Consider the following 23,579-nt stretch of genomic DNA (forward strand, 5'->3'; position numbering starts at 1 on the left):
TAGCAAGCACTAAGCTTGTAACTCAGTTAATAAGCAAACTTAACACTGCCCTGGTTCATACTAAACATTTCAGAAATTGTCACTAAATTTCTTCCAGAATTCTACTTACTAACCTAGGTCTGCATGAAACACTAACATTGGTTCTGGGATAAAAATAACTAATAATAGAACCCTTGGTTGAAGTTAGTTACACTTTGTTGTATTGACCTTTTTGTTTCTCAGCATGAAAAAGTAGTCCTCCTGAACTGAAATGGTGTGTCTGTATTTTGTAATGTGTTGCATTGTTACTGGATATCCTTACTCATCAAATAGTTATTGTTGTGTGCCTTACACTGTACTAGGCACCTGAAATACAAAGACTTTTTTAATGATGTTCAGGGGAAGCAGGAAAAAAGAATACGGTATACTTGAAATTCATTATAACAAGCCTTCAAATTCTCTTTATATTATATAAGTTTTCTTTGTATTAAATAAGTTTAATAGGCACAGTACTCCTCTTCTGGCCTAATTGGTTTGAAAAAAATAACAATAATTCTCAATTGAGGTTTAGTCTGTGAAATTAAAGTTTCCGTTCCTGTCACCCACTTAATTGGCCATTATAAAAATAATTTTACAAAGAAACTTGGAGCCCTTTCAATTAATAATATAAAATACCTAACAAAGAGAAAATTATATTAGACTGGGTTCAATCTTTTGAAAGATTAAAAAGTCTTAATCTTTGCTTTGGTGGATTGACACTATCTGAAATTACTCAGCTTGGCATTAAGAATGATGGTAAAAGAAAGATACTAAAAATAAATTAATGGACAACAAAGTAAAAACTAGTTAAGTATACTTGGACATTTCATTTTTAATAATAGAGAATATCTGATAAAATATCAGACATTATTGAAATAGACATGAACACTTTTGTGTATCATATAGTTGAACCATAAGTTTCACAAGTGAAAATATTGATTAGACCATGTTCAGACTAACTTCTCCCCTTAAATGTATACAGGCTGTCAGTTTTTATGTTGTAGTTGTTTACTAGCTGGAGTCCTTCATATTCCTGTTCTTAATGTTTTTCTTATATTTTATGTATTATCCTGCACATTTGACCAGATACATAATATGGGAAGTAAGTAGTATTCTCACATTCTGAGACATTAGGTAAAGGATGATACAGCAGCCAAGTCAAGGCTCTTTGGTTAATTTGGAGGTGAGGGGGTTGTGCCTGGTCTTAGTTGCAGCTTGCAGGATCTAGTTCCCCAACCAGGGATCGAATGAACCCTGGCCCCCACATTAGAAGAAGCCCAGAGGTCCCAGCCACTGGACCACCAGCAAAGTCCCTGGTTAATTTTTTTTTCAGTTGTCTTTGCTTTTAGGAAACACTAGAAACATGACCTTGAATTTTTTTTAAAAGGTCTTTTTACCTGTAAATAACTTTTCCAATATTACTGAATACATTTTTATGCTTTTTTATAGACTTGAATAGTTATGAAAGTTAAAATTTTTATCAGAGTAGTTTTAAGGTGGTTTTTTTTTTTCCTTTAATGTGGACCATTTTTAAAGTCTGTATTGAATTTGTTATAATATTGTTTCTGTTTTGTGTTAGGTTTTTTGGACCCAAGGCATGTGGGGTTTTAGCTCCCTGACCAGGGGTGGAGCCCACACCCCAACATTGGAAAGTGAAGTCTTCACCCCTAGACCCCCAGAGAGACCCCAGAGTGGTTTTCAACTCAACACAATAATATAAAAAAGGAAACCTTTACCCGTTTACAGTAGCAAAAACATAATGACATCTGAAGAATGATTGTTTTCCCCAGTCAGCTCAAATTTTTATTTTCCTATCACAAACCAACTGATACATGCAGAACTCCCTTTAAAGTTATTTTAAAGTGTAGAGAGAAGACATAAAATAGGCCACATAATAGCCATATGGACCTGACTTATGGTTTGCAAAAATTGCATAGTAGTGTGAAGATTTTTAGGTTCATTATTACTTTTTAATATAATGAAAAAATTGATTTGCCACACTGAGGAAATGGCATTCAGAACTGCAGATGAGAATCAATTTAGATAAGCCTATGCATACCACATCTATATAAACTAATACTAATCAATACTAATGCAATAAATTGAAATTATGTTTTAAAGGAATATCAATATAATAATCATATAAAGGATATAATCTGTTCCTTCAAACCAGTAGAATTATAATATTATAATAATATAATTCTATTCAGTAGAATAGTGGAAAAATACTACCTTAAGTTTACTTTACTTGGCTCAAGCTTATTTAATACCTACTTCCTGTATAACAGTAATTTATCAGTTGTGATGACATTGAAATCCAAGGAGGATTTTTCTAGGTAATTGTTAGTATTATTTAAATAGACATGAAAAACATTTTTGGTGTATCATAGTTGATCCATAAATTTCATAACTGTATTTTCTCAAAATGGACTCTGTCTGTAGCAGTAGACTGATACTTAAGGGAAATTATTTTTATCCCTAAGGTCATTGAGGGAGATATCGTGATGTCACACGTTGTTGATCTTCCATAACCACATTAAAACATTATTAGATTTTTCATGTCCTTTATTTTAAAAAAAAATTACAGGAAAAAAATCCCTTTATCTTTGTCAGGCATGTGTGTGGAAAATATCAAAAGTTTTACAGTGACCTTCTTTTTCAATGTCTTAATATTCATGAACACCTCTCCTCTGACTCTAAACTTTGAAATTACTCCTCTTTTTGGTCAGATTATATTGGCAGTTCAAAATCCTGATATTTTCCCCTACTGTCACATTATCTTCTCAAAGTAAGTCTTGTCTTTTCTCCCCCGTCCCAAGTCTTTTCCAGTGTTACGTTTTTTTACTATCATCAGCCATAAGTATTTTTGAATACATTCTGTTAGTAGCATATCTAGAATTACCTCTAATACTCTATTATTTTAGTTGAGCTAGTGTTAGATACCTCCCTTTGGATTTGTTTCTCTACAAAGTGTTAGAAATTTTAGTATTTTAAATAGTAAAGGGTTGATTGGTATTTGACTCCCTCTGAATATGCACATATATACATACATATATACATATATGCATATACATGTACAGTTGACCCTTGAACAACATGGGTTTGAACTGCACAGGTCCACTTACACATGCATTTTTTTTTCAGTAGCACATTTTACAGTACTGCACAATATTAGTTTGGTTGAATCCGTGAATGCAGAACCACAGATACAGAGGAACAAGACCTACCTACCTATAGGGAGAACTGCATTATAGAGGGCTGACTATAAGTCACAGGCACATTACATAGAGAGTTGGCACCCCTAATCCCCACATTCAAGGGTCAACTGTATATACTCGTAATACGTATATCTACATATACATACCACTTTGTATAATTACCTTTAGAAAACATACAGGTTCCTAAGTAAATATTCTAAAAATTAGTAATAAGATTCAAATAATCCAAATAATGATTATGAAGACCTAGAGTAGAATCTAATCTTTCTTTATTCCAACCCCAGTTTTGCTATTAATTCATAAAATCTATATTGCCACATGTAGATGAGACAGTATTACAATTGTCAGGCCCATCTCTTTGAATCTTTCAATGGAATGAATCATCAAAATTTAGCCATTAAAGTTTTCTCCTTTTCCCAGGCTTTGAAATGATCTAGAAGAAAAGATTTTAGCTTTTCAGAAGATAGTTATTTTATATATATCCTAAATATTATTTGTGAGTGCCAATAGAAAATCAACTGCCTTTGACATATAAGCTATAAGTTTGTTTACTGTGTTTTTAAAAACAAATTCCTAATGATATTTATTTATCAGTAGGTTAGCCTGAAATTTAAAGCAACCAAGTATATTCTCTTTTCAGTATTTTGAACTTAGAAATTTGGCTTGTATGTTGACCAAGAAGCAAATAATATTAAAGTCCATTAACCTTTAATAACAATAATTATTAGGTTCGGTTTTCACATAGACCAGTCATTCAGATATAAAATTTGTATGATGAAAATAACAGTAATTGAACAATCACTGTGCATCCTCTCATTGAATCTTCTGTGAGATGAAAACCAAAAAAGTTTACCCAGTCACCTGCTAAAGTCAGAGTCTGACTTCAGAGTGCATGATCTTAACTAATATAATGATTCATTTAGTCTAAATATTTTCAGTCCCTTCTTGATATTGAGGGAGGAAAGAAATTGCCCAGTAACCGGTCTTGTTTGCAAATTAGAGTTTGTTAAAAATTTTTATTTTGAAGGCTCTACTTTTCCATCCATTGAAAAATCTTCATTATTTTTTATATAGTTTTAAGGTTGCCATGGGAGAACTATGGGCTTTGGAAGTCAGACTTATCTGGATTTAAATCCTAGTTCTCCTGTTTATCTCCATGAACTCAAATGAAACCATTTATCCTAAATCCAGTTTTCCTATTTGTAAGGAGATAAAATATGACAAGTTTAGACTGATATGTTCTCAGTCTGCAGTAATGGTAGTTTTTGAATATCTTAATAAGAAACCTCATGTTTGCCTGTATTTCTGTGTTATTTTATTTTAAATTATGTGTTAACTTTATGACATTCAGTGGTGCATCCACACTAATCTTAACCACGTATCTACTCCTTTACCGATATTAAAGCAGTAAGATTATTTGGGTGATCTGTTCTTTAACAAAGGTTATGTTGTAGGAATATTAACATAAAAGTGGATAAATGCTCTATTTTCCCCCAAACTAAACGGTTATGTTCTCCACATTTTACCAATTAACATTTTGTTATTGGTCATTTTCTTCAAAAACTATTTCTAGTTTCTATCCCATCTTTTCTAATCTTCATCTGTTTTGATTTAAAGTCTGTTAATTTTTGCTCTTATTGTAGTTTTATTGTATACACTTAATATATACCTGCTATATGCCAGGGTCTTTGCATTTGTAGGCATTCATTCCCACAACTTTGGAATACAGCTAGTATTGTTTCCATTTTACAAATAAGAAAACTATCTCAGGTTAGTTTGCCCAGTATCCAGCAAACTAAACTTGTCATTTAACTTAGGTCTGTCTAACCCAGGCCCATGCTGTTTCTAACATGACACTACCTCTTAGTTCATTATTATTTAGAACTGCTTTCAAAGTCACATTTTTAAAGGCATCGTTGAGTACCTCCAGTAACTTTAGCAGTTTTAAATGGGTCATACCTGTCAGCAAGTAGTATAATCAAAGCCACAACAAATAATGATCCATTAAGTGCCCTTTTATAATCTTTATAGATCCCCAAAGTCATATTCTTCATGTTTCTTGTAATAAAGTTCATTGTAATCAGTGTACAAAGTACAAATCAATATATTGTACCATCCAGATATAGACACCAGTCTGTGTGAGTACTGTAAAAACATTAGTAATAGATACATTTTGTAAAACATAGGAGCGTATACTTTTTAAACTTGATACTTGAGAATATTTTATTGATAGAAATAAATCAATATTCTTTATGTCTCAGGTGACGTAAGTCAATACTTAGAGTAGGATGTGAAATGAAGTGCAAGTATCACATTATTCTTTAAATCTAAAATTGAGATCTATCCACCATCGATTATTTATGGAATTTGGGTATGCTGAGTATCCATCACAAATATCTTTTGCTAAAACGTGAGGAGGTCCTAATAGCTGTATAGCACACACATACTAAAAAGTCTGATTTGACTCAGTTGACTGAAAGGGGTTTCACCTTGAAGGCAGTAAAGGGGACATAGAGGAATTGCTGTTTTTGAAGAAAAATATTCTTTGAATTTGGCATACTCTAAGCAGCATTCCTTTCTGTGATGATGGAAATATTCTGTGTCTGCACTGTCCATTACGGTTGCCACTAACCACTTGTGACTGCTAAACACTTTAAAAGTGGCTAGTGCATCAAGGAGCCAAATTTTAAATTTTCATTTAATTAACTGTAATGTGGCTGTGGCTACCATGTTGGACAGTACAGCCCGAGAGAATTTATGATTGAGTGATTAGGATAACCTGCCACCAGTGCAATGAACACTTTAAAAGGTAGATGTTTATAGAATTGCTCATAGACCTTTTTTTTCTTTTCTTTTTTCCTATTTGAACTTGTTTTGTTAGTGGGTAAGTATAACATTTGAATGTACAAAGCATTTGTCCATTGTGAAACTTCATCACCCTAACACATCGCATGCCCAATTGTATTTCATAAAACCTGATTACTGTCTTCTCTGCTTCTCTGTTAACACCTGTAAAATTCTGCACTATGTCGCTCATATCTGTTATCTCTCTTCTCTTTTGTTTTCTCACTTCTGCTTGCTACTCCATTTCTTCATTCACAACAAAGAAAGAAATGCAGTGATAGTTCTCTTCCTCCCAAAACCTCCACTAGAAAACATTGGCCATCTCAAGGTAAACAGACATGGGAAGGCCTCTCATGACTGGCCGGAAATAAGTATGCATTACCCAAAAAGCATGAGCTACTGCTCTTCACCTTCCTTCTGCCATCCATCTGCAGTGCTCCCCTCAAAAGGGCCGTGGATTCATATTCTCTAAGATTTCCAGTATGGGTCCAGTATGAACCAGTTCAGATCTTTGGGAAGAGTAAAGGCGAACAGAGAAGTACATGTCCTTCTTGTATTTTGAAGGCCAACCTCATTTCAGTTAGAAAAGAATGTTGGAGAAGTTACTTTGAAAAAGAGGACAATTTACCTGAATTAGGATTAGTGATAAAATATTTTTTCCTTGACAATATACGCTTGTTCTTGAGTATACTATTTGACCTTGAAAACATTTTGAAGTGTTCTACAGAGATACATTCTTAATTTCCTAAGACATGTCAGTAGGATCTGTACCTCTATTGAACGGTATTGTTTCTTTTTAAATATTCATACCTTCAACTTGGGCACAAGTGTTTCATTATATGGAAGCAGTAGTATAAGTATTCCCAAGCTCAGAGCGTCAGTGAGGAGTTCCAGTGGCTAACAGATGTGCCAAAAGTTTCCTACGGAGTAAGGAGCTGTGTCGGTTGAAGCCTGCAGCCTGTGTCATGTACCTTTGTTTGTGACACACATAAAGATAATTTTTATGTACATAAAGGAAACCTGGATTAAAGTGCCTCAAAATATACAGAATGTTAAAAATTTTGTTATTTGCAGATTTTTTGTTTTTTCAGGGGTTTTTATTTTTAACGAAATATTTGAGTGCCTATAGTGTGCAAAGTGTGTAGAGAATCATAATTCATAGAAATAACATACAAAAGAACTACTTTGTACATGGTATGAAGAATTTTCCAATTTGAACTCATTTTTTTTGCTTCTTTCAAATATTACATCTACTGACTCTACTGGTAACTACAGAAGTTTAAGGAAACAAGAGCATCACTTATCTCTTCTAAATTGAGACACTTTGAGAAAGAGCAGTTTTTTCTTTTTGAACTGACTTTCAGATGAGAGATCTTGTCCTCACCCTCCTCTCCCCCTGGAATTTATCTTGTTCCTTCTTAAAAACATATTTAAATTTAACTTCCTAGCATGTTTAATGGTCTTATACTACTAAGTCCCTTTTGGGAATGCTTGGTGCTGTTTTATTTTCCAGTTTGAGCAGTGAAGGCCCTTTTGTTGATTATATTCTGTACCCCAGAGATAGGAATTGGTCCTTCTCACCTGCTTCTTAAGCCCTCACGTGCATGCTGATGGTGCTTTGGATCCCTGTCCTTTCTGTCCTAAAGATCTTGCTTCCCATTGCTTCTTCTGGGGAGCTCTCTGGTTGGTTCTGGTTCTGGAAATAATGATTGGTGCTTTCTGGCTACTATGATGACATGAGCCACCAGATCACTGGGTTTTAAATAAAATACTAGTAGACTTTTGTAACAAGCAAATTTGGGGCTTGCTCTTTCTTCTCAAAAGACCTCACTAAGGTCTTTGGATCTGTAGCAGAGAAATTACTCTTCTAGGAGGAGAGCCAGAGGATTTGCACTAATGTGCTTGCTGTTTCCCACAGGCTCCTACCCAGAGATCCTACCCAGTGAAACTCCCACAGCGGCGCAGGTAGACGGGGCCGACCTGGCCTCTCCAATGTCTCCTCGAACGAGCAAAAGCCGCATGTCCATGAAGCTGCGTCGCTCCTCTGGCTCCGCCAATAAATCCTAAGGAGACAGCAGCCTGGCAGTGGTCACCAGTAGCCACCTTAGCATGAACATGGCGTTAACCCTTCCAGGCTTTGTGTTTGCCGTAATATGCATGTTCCTTCCTGAACATTTATTTTAGAAAACACTGGATTTAAATAATTTGTAACTTAGTATTTTAGATTTGGGTTGTTTATTCGGTTGGTTTTTTCCCCCACACTCCAAGCTGCCATATGGGGGGTAAGGGGTGAAGCTTTATTCTATACCCTTTACCTTCCCTCGATAATTATGTCCAAGTAGTTTTACTTTCAATTTCATAACTAACTTTGAGCCAAAATATAATTGGACAGATAGCCTCATGATTTTATCGTGCCCCATTACAACTTCATGGCTCAGTAAATATATAATTTTTTAATAAATGTACATCTTTAAACATTTGTAACGTTGTGGCAAAAGTTACAGATCTGTTAATACACTTGATGTGTATGGATTATTTATGTTATCAAAATAAACGACTTAAATGGTCTTTTAGCATCTCAAGTTCCAGCTGAAATAATTTTAGCATTACCTTTTTCTTCCCAAAGCAGTGTCTCATTTCTTGGCTGTGCAGCAGGTGATGCCATGACATATCTAATAACCAGAAAAATCACTGCTGAACTCTGATTCATGTTTAGCTTCCAAATATTTTTCTAATGTTTTGCTTTTTAAATGGTATCACGGTTAAATGCCACTTCTGTTTTGAGATTATGGCCCCTTATTATTGGCTGCTGGACCCTGGTATATCTATGTTCTTTCTTAAGTACCGAAAAGGGAAGAATGAGGTGGGGTGGGTAGAAAAAAAAGAAGAAAACTTTATAAGTGTGTGGCTTAAATTATGTGTATTATTTTAAAAGAAAAGGGAACATGACCCAGGAGTCTAAATTAATCTAATATTGTTAATACTGAACATGCAGGTGCAGGTTGGTATACATTCCACCCTCCAGAAATATTTTCCTACAGTAGATAAGCTGCTCACATTTTGCTCACGTTTTTTTTTTTTTGAACGAGCATCTCCTAAGGAAATGTAGCATGACATTGGTACTAACTGCATGTGTAAATACATCATATCGGCAAACTATAAAATATAAATTATGTATCATCATTCATGTAGTATCTACAAATTTGTAACAGTGGAAAAAAGATGGTATTTAATAATACAATAAAAATATTCTTATCATTTTGTGTTCATGAGTGGTCTTTTATATTTTTTCAGACTTAATAAGCAGGGCCATAAAGCATGAACCTAGGTTTATCTTAACTAATCATGAAAAATGAATTCTAATTCTCTTCTTTGAATACACCCCAGTTTATTTCTCGGAGATCCTACCACAATTACTAAAAATAGGAGATTTTTCACTTTCATAGCGTCTCACCAGAAACTTCCTCCAGTGCACTTGGTTAATAAAGCCTCTATTTAGCTCACTTAAATGCTTCTTTGATTACTTAAATTTTACTTTTTTTGGTAATATATATTCAGGAACAAAACTTTTTACAGTTTGTAAAGGAAGCTTTCAGAGTTCCTGTGCACATAAAATTTTGGGTTTCCTTATAAATAAAAAATTCCTATGAAACTATGTAGAAAATAAACTAAAATTCCCATTAAAGCTTATATAAAGGAAAAACATGGATAGAGAGAGCTCTGGGAACAAGATTAAACAATACAAACAGTTTCCCACAACCAAAGTGAAGAACTGCAAAAAAGATAAAATACCTACTTACAAATTTCTATAATGCTTTTCCTTTTTTAAAAAAAATGAACAAGTTAATGGTTTGATAATATGTAACAAATTGGAGGGAAAATACTAACTTAAAAAGACTGAAGTTAATTAGCACAGTTAACATTTTACTTATCTTCAAATAAACTATTCACTAATTTTGAAACAGAAGAAAATACGTAAAATATTTTCTGTTGACATTTTTGGGTGGTAAAGTATCTTTAATATTTGAAGAATAGTACATATCCCTTGCTTTTTGGAGTTCAGTCTATGCAGCCATACTTCCAAGGAAAATCTCCCATTTATGCACCATTATAATCATTTACAAAATATAATTTCTCTTGTCTGTATTCCAACTAAATGGGTCACCAAGATTACTGGCTTTGGGGAGATGAGAAGTGTGGCATTTGGAAACAGGCTGTGTTCAATGGGATTCTTTAGACAAACACAGAACACAACAAAGCACCAGCTATGTACATTTATTTGGTGGTAAGCATCTTACAAATATGGGCTACCTGTCCAGCAGTACTCAGCCAGTGTTCCAAACTCTGGCTATTAGGGCATAGGTACAGAATGCATGCTAAATATGGTTTACAAAAATTCAAAACCAGGTTGCTGCTGAAATATTGAATGAATTGCCATTCATTTTCATAGTGGGTTATAAGTATTAACATCTTCCTTAACGCTGAACACAGTGTCATATATAATACACATAAGATTTACAACAGAAGCATTAAAACAAGTTGGATGAAACCCTACTAAAACTGAAACTTTAGGAAATGAATTCTGTATTTCCCAAAAGCTTATCTTGAAGGTTTAAAGTATCTTCCTGAATACTGCACACAAAAGGGTTAGAGGTGAGAATCTGGGAGGGGTCTCAACTCCTTTCAGTAAGAGGTGTTATGCCCCACCTCCAGACACTAGCTTCAGAGTGGACTAAGCATTGAGAAAAGGAAAGTTTACAAGGAGAGCTCCACATCACCCAAAAGTGCGTAAACATCTTACATTTCCTGCCCACAGACACTGGTCTTGTATTTCCCACCCACCCAATGTAAGTTTGGCACCAATCACATAACTTTTAATTCACAGAATATACAGTGCAAGACGTCTGACCCTATTGAGACAGAAACTACAGAGGCGCTTGCGATGGCTAGAGGAAAAAAAAAAAGGACCTCCACTTTTGGTAGCTAGAATCCTTTGTAGAGACATGCACGCACTCACTGCGACTTTCCATAGGAATTACAAGTCATACAGGATTCGTTGGGGTCTCCAGAGTTTGGTGGGGGCGGGGGGAATCCTATCTTGTGAGGAAGATTTAAAGCTGACACTTCTTGACCGGGAACGCTTATACCATATACATACCTGCTCTAGAGAGAGATTTTACATTTCTCTGTCCGCTCGGAACATTGACACTATTGAGAGTTTCAGGTGAGAAAATAAGGAAAGAGGGTAAACTCGCAAGTTGAAGAAAACCCCATAGAAATCCCCAGGATCGTTTCCTCCACGGCCCACCTTACAATCTTCCTCGTCTCTCAGCCCTCAGCAGCCCGGCCGCAGCGGCATCTGCAGCAGCAGTACCTGCCGACTTTCTGAGGGGTGGCACTTATTGATGTGCCGGGTCAGCCCCGGGGAGCTAAAAAAAGTGGACGGGCAGTGCTTGCACGAGAAAATTTGCTGAGCATCCCCGTCGGGTGCCCCGCCTGGGTTCGGTGCATCGGGAGGCGCCCCGGCCAGAGCGGGCAGGAGCAGCTCGTCGCGGACCGCATGCCACAGCCGGTGTTTGTCCCTGATGTCTGCCGACGGGAAGTGCGCCCCGCACAGCGGGCAAGCGAAGGCCAGGGGGCCCCCGCGTTCCGAGCCAAAGCAGGGGCCGAGCGCGCGGGCCGAACCAGCCTCGTGAGTGCCCAGGTGCTTGCGCAGATAGGCTTGGCGACGGAACCTTTTGTGGCAATATGGGCACACGAAGATCTCGGGTCCCCCGACACCACTGGCACTGCCGGGCTCAGGCACCCGGCGCCCCAACACCCCCGCCGTATAAGGGAGCTGAGGAAGCGGAGGCTCGGGGTGGGACAGCACCTGGAGGCCGGGCTGTGGGGCGCTGTCCTGGTGCTGCTCCGTCCCGGAGCTGTCCCTGGCCCGTGGGTGCTGATCCTCAGTTCGCTCCGCCCGGCTGTTCTCCTTCCCCTCGGCCAGGAAAGATGCGACAGTCCCGGAATCCGGGGAGGACGACGATGGGGGCAGCTTCCCGTCGGCCGAGGAGATCGTGGCTGTATTGGCCGCTGCGGGACGCGGTTTGTGCCAGCGGCGATGGGAGGCGAGGTTCGCAGGGCAGCTGAAGACCTTGTCGCACTCGGGGCAGCGGTACTCGACGCGCACGATGCGGGAGCAGCGGTGCTGAGCTAGAGCGAAGGGGTCTGCGTACTGCTCCTTGCACAGCTGGCAGATGAACTCCCCCAGCGGCGTGCGGCTGCCCCCGGGGCCCCGGGACGGCGCCCCGGGCTCCTCCTCCTTGATCTTCAGGCCCAGAACAGGGGATGTGGTGACTTCATCGGCGAAGCTCAACTTCCTCATGGCCTTTGGTTTCTTGACCCCGGCGGCCGCGGGCCCAGATGCGCAGCCTGAAGGAGCCTTGGCGCGGCGCTCGCCGCCGGTGGCCCGCTTCAGGCCGTGCAAGGTGGCCGAGAGGGGCGCGGGGTCCGGATGGAGCGCGGGCTCCGGGAACGGTGCCCGGAGCGGCAGCAGGAACTGCTCCCCCGAGGTCGGTGCAGCTGCTGGTGCCACCGAGCAGGAGAAAGAGGCCACGGCGGCAGCGCCCCCGGGGAAGGACTCAGCAGAGACGGGTGAGCTGAGGCAGCGCTCCAGGAATGCCCTGCGCAGTTCCACGCCCGCCGGCTTCGTGGGGCTGGGGCTGGGCCCCGGACCCTCCCTACCATCCGCCCTCCACTCCGCGCCTTCCCGCCCGCCCGCCGCTGGGCTCACCCTAGCCGCCCGACAGGACGACCCTGACAGTTCCCGGGCCTCCTCCTCCTCCGGAGTTGGGTGTGCCTCCCGCTCCACACCGGGCTGAGGGGCACTGGAAGCCTCCTCGGGGAAGGGCGGCGTCCCCGGGGGTCGGGGGAAGAGGGGGAAGACCCGCTCGGCTAGGCGCACTCGGTAAGAGCCGCCCGTCCGTTTAGTTCTCTTTACCAGGAAGCCCCTAGGCATGGTGGAGTCGGACGGCTCAGGGGCAAAAGAGTGACAGAGGTGCCGCGGGGTCGGGGTCTGCGAGAGGGCGAGCACCGCAGCTGCCCGAGCTTCGCCGCGGCCGTCATGCGTCCGCCGCCTTTATAGCTGCGACGAGGGCCGGGGGACTGCCGGGTCGCCTTCGGGCTGGACCAGCCAATCAGGAGTGGGAACGGGCGCCGGGGCGGGGCTTTCACGGGACCGGGCTCGCGCGGGTCCACTAGGCGGGAGGCGGTGCTGGCCCGGCTTAGCTGCGCCTCCTCCCTGCCGCCCACCCGGCGAAGACGCGAGAAGGTAGGTGTGGAGAGTGAGGAAGCTCGGCGCTCCCTGCCTCAGCGGCCTCCAGGGGCTGTCTGGGGTGCCGGGCAGAGAAGCCACCTCACAGCGCCCTCCTTGCGGGCGGGACCCTGCTGCCGCCGCATGTGGGAGGCTGATGGAAAAGCCCCCCCCCACCCCCGCACCCCTCCTCCACTTTGCGGGAGCAGAGCTGAGAAGAAGGGCGCCGGGCAGCAGGTGCCGGGGAGGCGACGAGTTGGGTGTCAGCCGGCGAACGGGTTAACGTCCTCTGCTGGTATCGAGCAGATGAGAAGCTGAGACAGAGCGGCAGGGCGGCTGACTCCACCGCCCTGTGCCTACACTTGACGGTGGGAGCACGTCTGCCATCCAGTATCGATCGAGGCTGCGCGCGTCTGTGATACTATGAGAATTCATCTGGGAAGAAGGGCTCTCAGTGCGGGAGAGCGTGCGTGCTGGCAAGCCTCTGGAGCTCAGGACGCCAGCAGGTTTCTGGGCCCCGGTCTCGGGGCTTATGAATGCCTCCTCCCCATGGGAATAGGAGCGGGGAGGGGAAAACAGGATCTAATTTTCGACTGTCCTCAGATAAAGTGCTTTCTCTGTTCGCACCTTCCACTTGTACTACCCTGAGACATGACAGTGCCTAACTGAACTGTTTAGCATGGAGTAGATTGAGTGAGAAATACTGGTGGAATCAGAATTTCCTCTGCTCCCCTTGTGTAAGAGATACTTTGCCAAAGATGTGCTATATGGACCTTTAAAAACTCAATACATTTTCATCCAGCACTGTTTTCAGCACTAGAAGAGATCTGAAAGTTTGTGATACTAGTTGAACTATGAAAAATAATTAGAATATATATGGCAGATGCATAGTAAAGTGCCCCAAATCCATGGTATAGACAAGTACAATCTGAGAATAGGAAGGGAAAAGAACTGTGTCTTCAAGCCTAAGTAAAATTGGAGAAACAGACTGAGCCAATATGTTTTCAGAGTAGACTGTGACATAACAGATCCAGTCATCAATAACACATATCGTCTTCCTTCTAGTGCATGAAGCATTTTTACATAGAGAGCAGTATTTGAGGGAAAATTTGGAAGTAATTGTATATTTGTTAATCAATGGCTATATTTTGTGCATTCTACTTAAGTAATCTTTAATCTTTCCACAAACACAAAACAGAAGTAGATATTATTCTCCTTTTATGATGAAGGGACTGAGCCACAAGAGAAGTTGTATCACTGGCTGAAGCCACCCAGAGCCCAGAATCAAACCAAGTTCTCACTAATTCCAAAGCTCAGACTTTCCACTAGACCAGTGTCTTCAAACTATTTTTTTTTCTGATCACATCCCACATTAAGAAATATTTTACAGAACACACAGGTAAATGAAACAAAAGTTTTACAAAATAACATTTACCCTTAACTAGGTGCAATGCATTTTTGTATTTTCTATTCACTTCTATTTTATTTTTTTTAAAAGCTAGTCATAACAAACGAATTTATTTGATAACTCACTAATGGATTACGTCCCACAGTTTGAAAAACACCATCATTATGATGTCTCCCATTAAATAGCATGAAACCATACAAAATTAAATAAACCGATACTTTATGATCAAAATTAATATTCGGAATCACTACTTACAATATTTGAGTCCTTTAGTTGTATAGGTAAGCTTTGTTTTTCGAATTGATCGTTTCTGACGTGCCACTTTATGTATGATTTCTAACTCAACTTCTCAATTTTTCTCCTCTTACTTCTAATGACCCAGATACTGTATGGTTTGGAAAATCTAATATAAGAATTGTAATACTTTACGATAGCCCCTTTTTTGGGGGGGTGGCTCTTCCTTGGGTGCATAGTACCGTGTCAGAATTGCTGTCAACCATATGACCCAGCATTTGTGCTTCCAGGTATACACACAGAAGAATTGAAAACAGAGACTGAATCACACGTTGGCACACTGATGTCCATCAAATGTAGCATTATCCACAATAGCCCAAAGGTGAAAACAACCCAGTGTCCACCAACAAACACACAACAAAATGTAGTGTATACAACTGACAGGGTATTATTCAGCCATAAAAAGAACTGAAGTTCTGACACATACTACAACATGGGGACTCTCAAAAACAGTATACTAAGTGAAATAAGCCAAAGACAAAAAGACAAATATTCCAAGATTCCACTTACATGAAATGTCTATAATGCTTATTGAAAAGAATGCTTATCCTTATTTTACTTAAATGAAATATCTAGGCAAATTCATAGAAATAGAAAGATTATTATTGGTTGTCAGGAGCTGCAGGAATGGGAACTTACAGCTTAAGAGGGTTATATAATTTCCTTCTGGAGTGATGGAAAAAGGTTTATTAATTAGTAGTGGTGAGAGATGGACAACACTGTGAATTCAATTAATGCCTAAACTGCACATGTTTAAATTTAAACAATTTAAAATTGTTTAAATGGACACTTTTGTTATATATGTTATATTTTACCACAATAAAAATTTTTACACACACACCAAAAAAGAGTGGAAGGCAAAACCATGGCATATCAGCCTGTGAAAAGAATGTAAAGGACTAAGTCATGTAATTTGGACTTAATTACACAGGACAGGCAGAGAGAGTCACTTAAAGTTTTACAGTGAGGGAGTGACATTTGCTTTTGAAACTGCATGAGGGATAATATCTTTGCCTAAAATTTCTGCCAGAGAGAGAAAAGGAAACACAGATAAAGCAGTCTCCTCAGTCTTTCACCTTTCTGAAAATGTGGATCTATTTTCTAGAGGGAAAAAAAAATTATGGAAACTTGAAAAGTCAGAAGGGCAGTTATAAGGTGAGAATACTTAGTGAAGTGATTGGCACAGAGCTGATATTCAATAAATATTTTTTGAATGAATGTTTCTGACTGTTAAATGGCTAGTGAGTGTGTCTACCCATCTTCCAAGCATCCTTCTAGCCCCCTGGCTTCCAGACATCCTGTCTTCTTCCATCTGTACAACCATTCAGTCAGATCGAGTAACTCCTCTGTAATCTTTCTGTGATGGTTCAGAAACATGGTGTTCAAGGATTATCTTTATTTTCAGATAAACAAATTCATGGAGAAGAGGGTCTGGCCTGTACTATTTCTGTTCCTGACTACCATTTTACAGAAATCTACCCTGAAATTTCTGGTTGACCCATTGGACATCAGCATCACCTGGGCTACCAAAGGGTTTGCTCCTGACCCGTCCTCCTACCAGCTCTGCTTCATTGCTTCCCAGGGACGAGCTGACTGCCTGCCTGGGAGCTGCTCTGCTGTTGCTGCAATTACCCCTCCTCTGGGGGAAACAGCCACCTCCTTCTCACTCATCTCCTCCCCAGAATGCCTCTTCTGTTCTTTCCTTTCCTCATCATCCCATTCTCTCAATATCCAGTGAACATCAGACCTCCATTAAAAGCACAAGTGCATCTGCTATTCTCCCTACTCTGTAACACTTGTATTGGCTACCCCATAGGCTAAGGCTAATACTTATCTAGTATTGAGTTAGCCCTATGTTACCACTATGAATGGAGAAGGCAATGACACCCCACTCCAGTACTCTTGCCTGGGAAATCCCATGGACTGAGGAGCCTGGTAGGCTGCAGACCATGGGGTCAGCTGGGAGTCGGACACGACTGAGCGACTTCACTTTCACTTTTCACTTTCATGCATTGGAGAAGGAAATGGCAACCCACTCCAGTGTTCTTGCCTGAAGAATCCCAGGGACGGGGGAGCCTGGTGGGCTGCAGTCTATGGGGTCGCACAGAGTCGGACACGATTGAAGCGACTTAGCAGTAGCAGCAGCAACCACTATGAAACAGAGCAACTAATGATTAGTACGTAACAATTCTCAGGTGGCTCAGTGGTAAAGAATCCACCTGCCAATGCAAGAAATGCAAGAGACACAGATTCGATCCCTGGGTCAGAAAGATCTCCTGGAGAAGGAAATGGCAACCCACACAAGTATTCTTGCCTGGAAGATTCTGGAAGAGTCTGGCGGGCTACAGTCCATGGGGTTGCAAAGAGTCAGACAAGACGGAGCACACACACAGACACACATAAAAAACGCATAGTCATTTCTCTTCTGTGTGTTCAAAATAAAAAGCATTATTATTTTTAAAAAGAAGAAAAATTGCTACCAAATATTTTCTACAGATCCAAGTTCTAATAGTCCTCCCTCACTTCCCCTCAGGTGTAACTTGATAACAACCTTTCTGGAAATCAGTATAGCAGTGAATATCAGAAGCTTTAAAACAAATAGATATACCCTTTAATTCACCAACTCCTCCTTTAGTAAATCATCCAAAAGAAGGGAAAAGATACATGCACAAGCCATTTTTCACTGTGTTTTTGTAATTGTATATAATCTGAAACTACCTTGAAATTGTGATGCAGCTCTACTAAAGATGATTGCTGCTGCTACTGCTAAGTCGCTTCAGTCATGTCCGACTCTGTGCGACCCCATAGACAGCAGCCCACCAGGCTCCCCCGTCCCTGGGATTCTCCAGGCAAGAACACTGGAGTGGGTTGCCATTTCCTTCTCCAATGCATGGAAGTGAAAAGGGAAAGTGAAGTCGCTCAGTCGTGTCTGACTCTTAGTGACCCCATGGACTGCAGCCTACCAGGCTCCTCTGTCCATGGGATTTTCCAGGCAAGAGTACTGGAGTGGGCTGCCATTGCCTTCTCCTAAAGATGATTATGTAGCCATAAAAATGCAATGACACTGGAGCTTCCCTGGTGGCTCAGTGGTAAAGAATCTGCCTGCCAATGCAGGAGACACGGGTTCAATCCCTAGTCCGGGAAGATCCCACATGCCACAGAGCAACTGAGCCCATGTGCCACAACTACTGAGCCTGTGCTCTAGAGCCCATGCTCTACAACAAGAGAAGCCACCACAATGAGAAGCCCACAGACCACAACTAGAGGAAAGCCTGTGCAGCAAGGAAGACCCAGCACAGCCAAAAATAAATGAATAAAAATTTTAAAAATGCAATAACACTAACAAATGTGTATGTCTTTATGTTAAGCAAAACAGCAGGCTACAAAGCTACATGTACAATAAAAAGCTCAATTATGAAAGTACAAAATGAATAAAAGACTAGAAAGAAATATGCCAGAAGGTTGTCGGACTTGCTTCTAATTAGTAGAGATTTCTTTTAAAAATTCTGTTAAAAAACTTTGCAATAAGCATATAGCACTCTGATAATGAGGGGGGAAATTAATGTCTTAAATCCTTTCTGGTATTAGACGTGGTACTCCTCCTCCAGGACACTGTTGCAGAAATGACCGTGGGACATCAAATGGGAATTGCACAGTTAAGTAACATTCTCCAGAACTCAGGGCCCAGAAAAGAGATGAAAAGCCTCTATCATGCCATGGCCTTCCAGTTGAAGAAAACTTTGAGGGAGAGATTAGGGGGTTAAATAAAAGGTAGAAAGGGGGTTAAAGGGGGGAGAAAAATAATTTAGATGGATACTCTCCACTTAGCTGTAAATCCAGATAATCCTTCAACATATGAACACTTCTTTTTCCATTTTCCCACTTAGAAATTATGATAAATAGGGTAGCCCTTAGAAAGATTGTGAAATCTTTGCTTTCTTTATAATACATCCTTTCTTTTGATAATCACACTTTTTTTTTTTTTAACCACTCAAGACATTTTGAATACACAATAGGACCTTCATCTGCTCTGGTATAGTTTGATAAAAAGTCATACACACTGAATTCTCTCTCAAGCTATCTGCATTTTAATTTTCCTATTTCTAATTATGGAATGAATTACTTTGACATAAATTCAGGAATTTTGTGATAATAGCAATGGGAAAAATTTTCTGTAGAGAGAGAGACTTCTTGCCCTGAAATCATAGTGTATGTAAGACAAGCTCAGATAACTGACCTACTTTCTAGTCACTTGAATATCAGATGATTACTCAGAAGGAACTTTATCTCTTCTATTTCTCTGCTGCCTCGCCTCAACACAGACATGCCCCTATACAAGTCATCTGCTATGGGCCTTTTCTCCCGCAAGAACTTGTAAGTTAAATGGCCTCTCATTCATCTAAGGCAAAGCACCAGATTTATTTTCCTAAACCTAATCCTCACTTTGGTAAATGTCACCTCTATTCAATTAGCTGCCTAAACCAAATTTCAAAAACTTCTGACTGAAGCCAAACACTCCATATTCAATCTGTGAACAGTTCTTGTCAGCTCAAGCATTTCCTGAGTCTGAAGACTTCTCAGATTTCCCTTCCACTGTACTCTCTTTCGGAGAAAGCAATGGCACCCCACTCCAGTGTTCTTGCCTGGAGAATCCCAGGGACGGAGAAGCCTGGTGGGCTGCCGTCTATGGGGTCGCACAGAGTCGGACACGACTGAAGCGACTTAGCAGCAGCAGTACTCTCTTCAGTCTCTCTGCTTCCACCCCTCCTCCTCAATAATGTATTTCTCATTGGGCAGCAAGATGGATCCCATTAGAACATAAATCTGACCACTTCACTCTTTTGCTCAAAATCTTGAAATGACTCCCTGCCATATTTGGAATAAAATCCAAAACTCTGACTTGGTCCCTGTGATTCTTAAACCACAACTTCCACCATGCTCTTCCTCATTTTGTTCCATACATTTTGATCTCCTTATTTTCCCAAGACATGACAAGTACACTTCCACCTCAAGGCCATTCATCCCACCAGAACATTCTTTCCGCAGATATGCTCACAACTTCTTCTTTCACTTCACTGGGGTCTTTACTTAAAGAATTCCACCTCAGAAAAACCTTCCCTGACCACCTGACCTGAAATGGCAGCCCATACTCACTAGTACCCTTCATCGTTTGCTATCCCTGTACCAACTCACCTTGCTTTCTCTTGACAGAACTTACCACAATCTGTCACCACATTATATATGTACTTGTTTATTTGTTAATTGCCTGTTGTCCCCCAAAGCTATTCTTTGTTTTGTTCACAGCTGTATATCCAGTATCTAGAACAATGTCTGGCACAGTTGTAAATGAATTAATGACTAAAATAGTGAGCCAGTGGATTTTAAAAAGGCATCTCTGTGCCAAGTGGGATATATAGAACGGATAAACAAGGTCCTACTATATTCAGTATCCTGAGACAAACCATAATGGAAAATAATATGAAAAAGGAGATATATATACATATTATATACATATACGGGGGCTGTGGGTGTGTGTGTGTGTATAACTGAGTCATTTTGCTACACCAGCAGTAATTAACACACATTTTAATTCAACTGTACTTCAATAAAAAATAAATTTTAAAAAAGTGAAAAAGGCACAGAGTAGAAGTATTGCATCATATATGTGACAAAAGATTTTTATCCTAAATTTATAAGGACCTTCTACAAATTCAATAACAATAAAACACAATCAAGTAGAAAAGAAACAAGAAGAGGTACTACACAGAAGACTGTATCCGAATAAATGAAAATGTGCTCAAATTCATTCATCATCAGGAAAATATAATACTAAGTCCACAGTAAAATGCTTTGACACCACCACCAAAATGACTAAAATTTAAATCCGTTAATATCTCAGTGTTGGCATGAGCAACTAGAACTCTAATACACTGCTAATGGATGCTAACTCGGTACAACTACTTTAAAAAAGTTTGGCACTGTCTACAAAATATAATAAACATACTCTCTGACTCAGGAAATAAACGCATCTCTTTTTTATTACTGCAAACCATAAATCTAGAGCCCACCTTGAGCACAGAAAGGGGAGACAAAGTCATAAAGAATCCCAGATTCTAGACATTTGGGAATCTTGGTACAGAAAAAAATGAGAGGAATAGAAAGGGCTTCCTTGAATTTTTACATCCTTGAAAGATCTTTTCTCCCCACCTCATTCGCTTGACCCATGGCTTGAATCACTCCCACTCCCTTCCTCTGAAGTCCTTTCCTCCAGGGAAAATAAACAACAGCTTCTAAACCAGAGTTTTTGTCTCAAGCTCTTCAGTCCCCAGAAACCAGGAGAATGAGAGCAGAAAGAAGCTTGCCGTCTACTTAGATGGAAAGACAAGACTTGCAAGATAAGATTGCCTATGTGGAAAACAAGGAATTTCAGGCACAAGGCATGGAGGTTATTGACAAGTTTAATCCAGATTAAACTACACTATTCTGTCTCTCAGGAGCTTTATGGAGAGACAGAATAGTGTAGTCGTCAGGGGCACAGGCCATAAAGTGAGATGGTCTTGAGTTCAGTTCCAGCTCCACGACTAGCTGTTTCATCTCAAGCACCTTACTGAGCATTTTTGCAGCTTCAGTTTCCTTATCACAAAATAGAAATAGTAACAATTATCTCAAAGAATGCTTTGAGCATTAAATATTTTAATGTATTTTAAAGGCTTAACACAACGGATGGCATACAGTGAGCCCTAAATGAATGGAAGGTACTATCATTATTATTACTGAGGTAAAGGAGAACTATTGACACTGGTGGCAACTATAAATTCTACAGAAATAGCAGACTCATTTATGTGACTGGCTGATATTTTATACCCAGTTATGATGCCAGAGAGCACTGATGGGGCATAGCTTTTGGTGTGCTCAAAATTAATTTTGTTTTACTGAAATAAGATTCACAAAACATACCAAGACAGAAGACAGTGTAGTTGAGTGGATTCGCCCATGATTTGGAGTCAGGCCTGAGTTTGAATTCTTAGTCTGCCATTTACCTGCTTTACGACTGGGACAGGTTCTTTAAACTCTCTGGCCCCAGATTGCTGCCACGTGGGCACTACAGCACTGTATTCTCTACACGTGGGCAAGAAGTCTGATGTCCTTTGTGGTGAGCAGATGCTGCCAAGGAGAGGAGCTGAGCTTGGAAAGATAAGTCAGGGCTGGATTGAAGAGAACACTACTGCTGCTGCTAAGTCGCTTCAGTCATGTCCGACTCTGTGCGACCCCATAGACGGCAGCCCACCAGGATTCCCCGTCCCTGGGATTCTCCAGGCAAGAACACTGGAGTGGGTTGCCATTTCCTTCTCCAAGGCATGACAGTGAAAAAATAAAGTGAAGTCGCTCAGTTGTGTCCGACTTCTAGCGACTCCATGGACTGCAGCCCACGAGGCCCCTCTGTCCATGGGATTTTCCAGACAAGAGTACTGGAGTGGGTTGCCATTGCCTTCTTTGAAGAGAACACTATACCACACTAAACTGAGCATTGGTATTATTCAGAGAAAGCCACTGATTTTTCTTATAAAGCACTGAAAATTGACAGAGAAATGGATAAAAAAGATGTGGTACATATACACAATGGAATGTTACTCAGACATAAAAAAGAATGAAATAATGTCATTTGCACTAACTTAGATGGACCTAGAGATTGACAAACCAAGTGAAGTAAGTCAGACAGAGGAAAACAAATATCAGATCAGATCAGAGTAGACAGTCATGTCTGACTCTTTGTGACCCCATGAATCGCAGCACGCCAGGCCTCCCTGTCCATCACCAACTCCTGGAGTTCACTCAGACTCATGTCCATCGAGTCAGTGATGCCATCCAGCCATCTCATCCTCTGTCATCCCCTTCTCCTCCTGCCCCCAATCCCTCCCAGCATCAGAGTCTTTTCCAATGAGTCAACTCTTCGCATGAGGTGGCCAAAGTACTGGAGTTTCAGCTTAAGCATCATTCCTTCCAAAGAAATCTCAGGGCTGATCTCCTTCAGAATGGACTGGTTGGATCTCCTTGCAGTCCAAGGGACTCTCAAGAGTCTTCGCCAACACCACAGTTTTCAAAAGCATCAATTCTTCAGCGCTCAGCCTTCTTCACAGCCCAACTCTCACATCCATACATGACCACAGGAAAAACCATAGCCTTGACTAGACGAACCTTTGTTGGCAAAGTAATGTCTCTGCTTTTTAATATGCTATCTAGGTTGGTCATAACTTTCCTTCCAAGGAGTAAGCATCTTTTAATTTCATGGCTGCAGTCACCATCTGCAGTGATTTTGGAGCCCAGAAAAATAAAGTCTGACACTGTTTCCACTGTTTCCCCATCTATTTCCCATGAAGCGATGGGACCGGATGCCATGATCTTCGTTTTCTGAATGTTGAGCTTTAAGCCAACTTTTTTACTCTCCACTTTCACCTTCATCAAGAGGCTTTTTAGTTCCTCTTCACTTTCTGCCATATAAGGG

The 23,579-nt window shown here is 40.7% G+C and overlaps 3 protein-coding genes across 18 annotated transcripts in view; 1 reads left to right on the forward strand and 2 right to left on the reverse strand.

Annotated features, from left to right (window-relative positions):
• The window catches only part of RALGAPA1 (Ral GTPase activating protein catalytic subunit alpha 1), a 214,175-nt gene extending 204,837 nt beyond the window's left edge, over positions 1 to 9,338 (forward strand). For all 16 annotated transcript variants that reach the window (XM_086363567.1, XM_086363565.1, XM_086363574.1 and 13 more), the window contains one exon: positions 7,999 to 9,338. Coding sequence is in view for 10 of the 16 variants with exons in the window: in XM_086363565.1 (XP_086219691.1) it covers positions 7,999 to 8,147 (149 nt within the window). In the remaining 6 variants the exon portion in view is untranslated. The remainder of the gene's footprint in view (positions 1 to 7,998) is intronic.
• The window catches only part of LOC147349248 (histone-lysine N-methyltransferase SETMAR-like), a 152,740-nt gene that overhangs the window by 6,046 nt on the left and 123,115 nt on the right, over positions 1 to 23,579 (reverse strand). The window lies entirely within an intron of this gene.
• INSM2 (INSM transcriptional repressor 2) lies at positions 10,340 to 13,214 on the reverse strand. The gene has a single exon (XM_086363581.1). The coding sequence runs from the start codon at positions 13,078 to 13,080 to the stop codon at positions 11,416 to 11,418; it is 1,665 nt and encodes a 554-aa protein (XP_086219707.1). The 5' UTR covers positions 13,081 to 13,214; the 3' UTR covers positions 10,340 to 11,415.

Source organism: Bos grunniens, chromosome 21 (genome assembly GCF_055505025.1).
Source record: "Bos grunniens cultivar Pamir isolate PY7600 chromosome 21, Bosgru_T2T1.0, whole genome shotgun sequence".
Taxonomy (NCBI): domain Eukaryota; kingdom Metazoa; phylum Chordata; class Mammalia; order Artiodactyla; family Bovidae; genus Bos; species Bos grunniens.

Coding starts and splice junctions, on each gene's coding strand:
- INSM2 (XM_086363581.1), bottom strand. CDS start 13,080: ATGCCTAGGGGCTTCCTGGTAAAGAGAACTAAACGGACGGGCGGCTCT.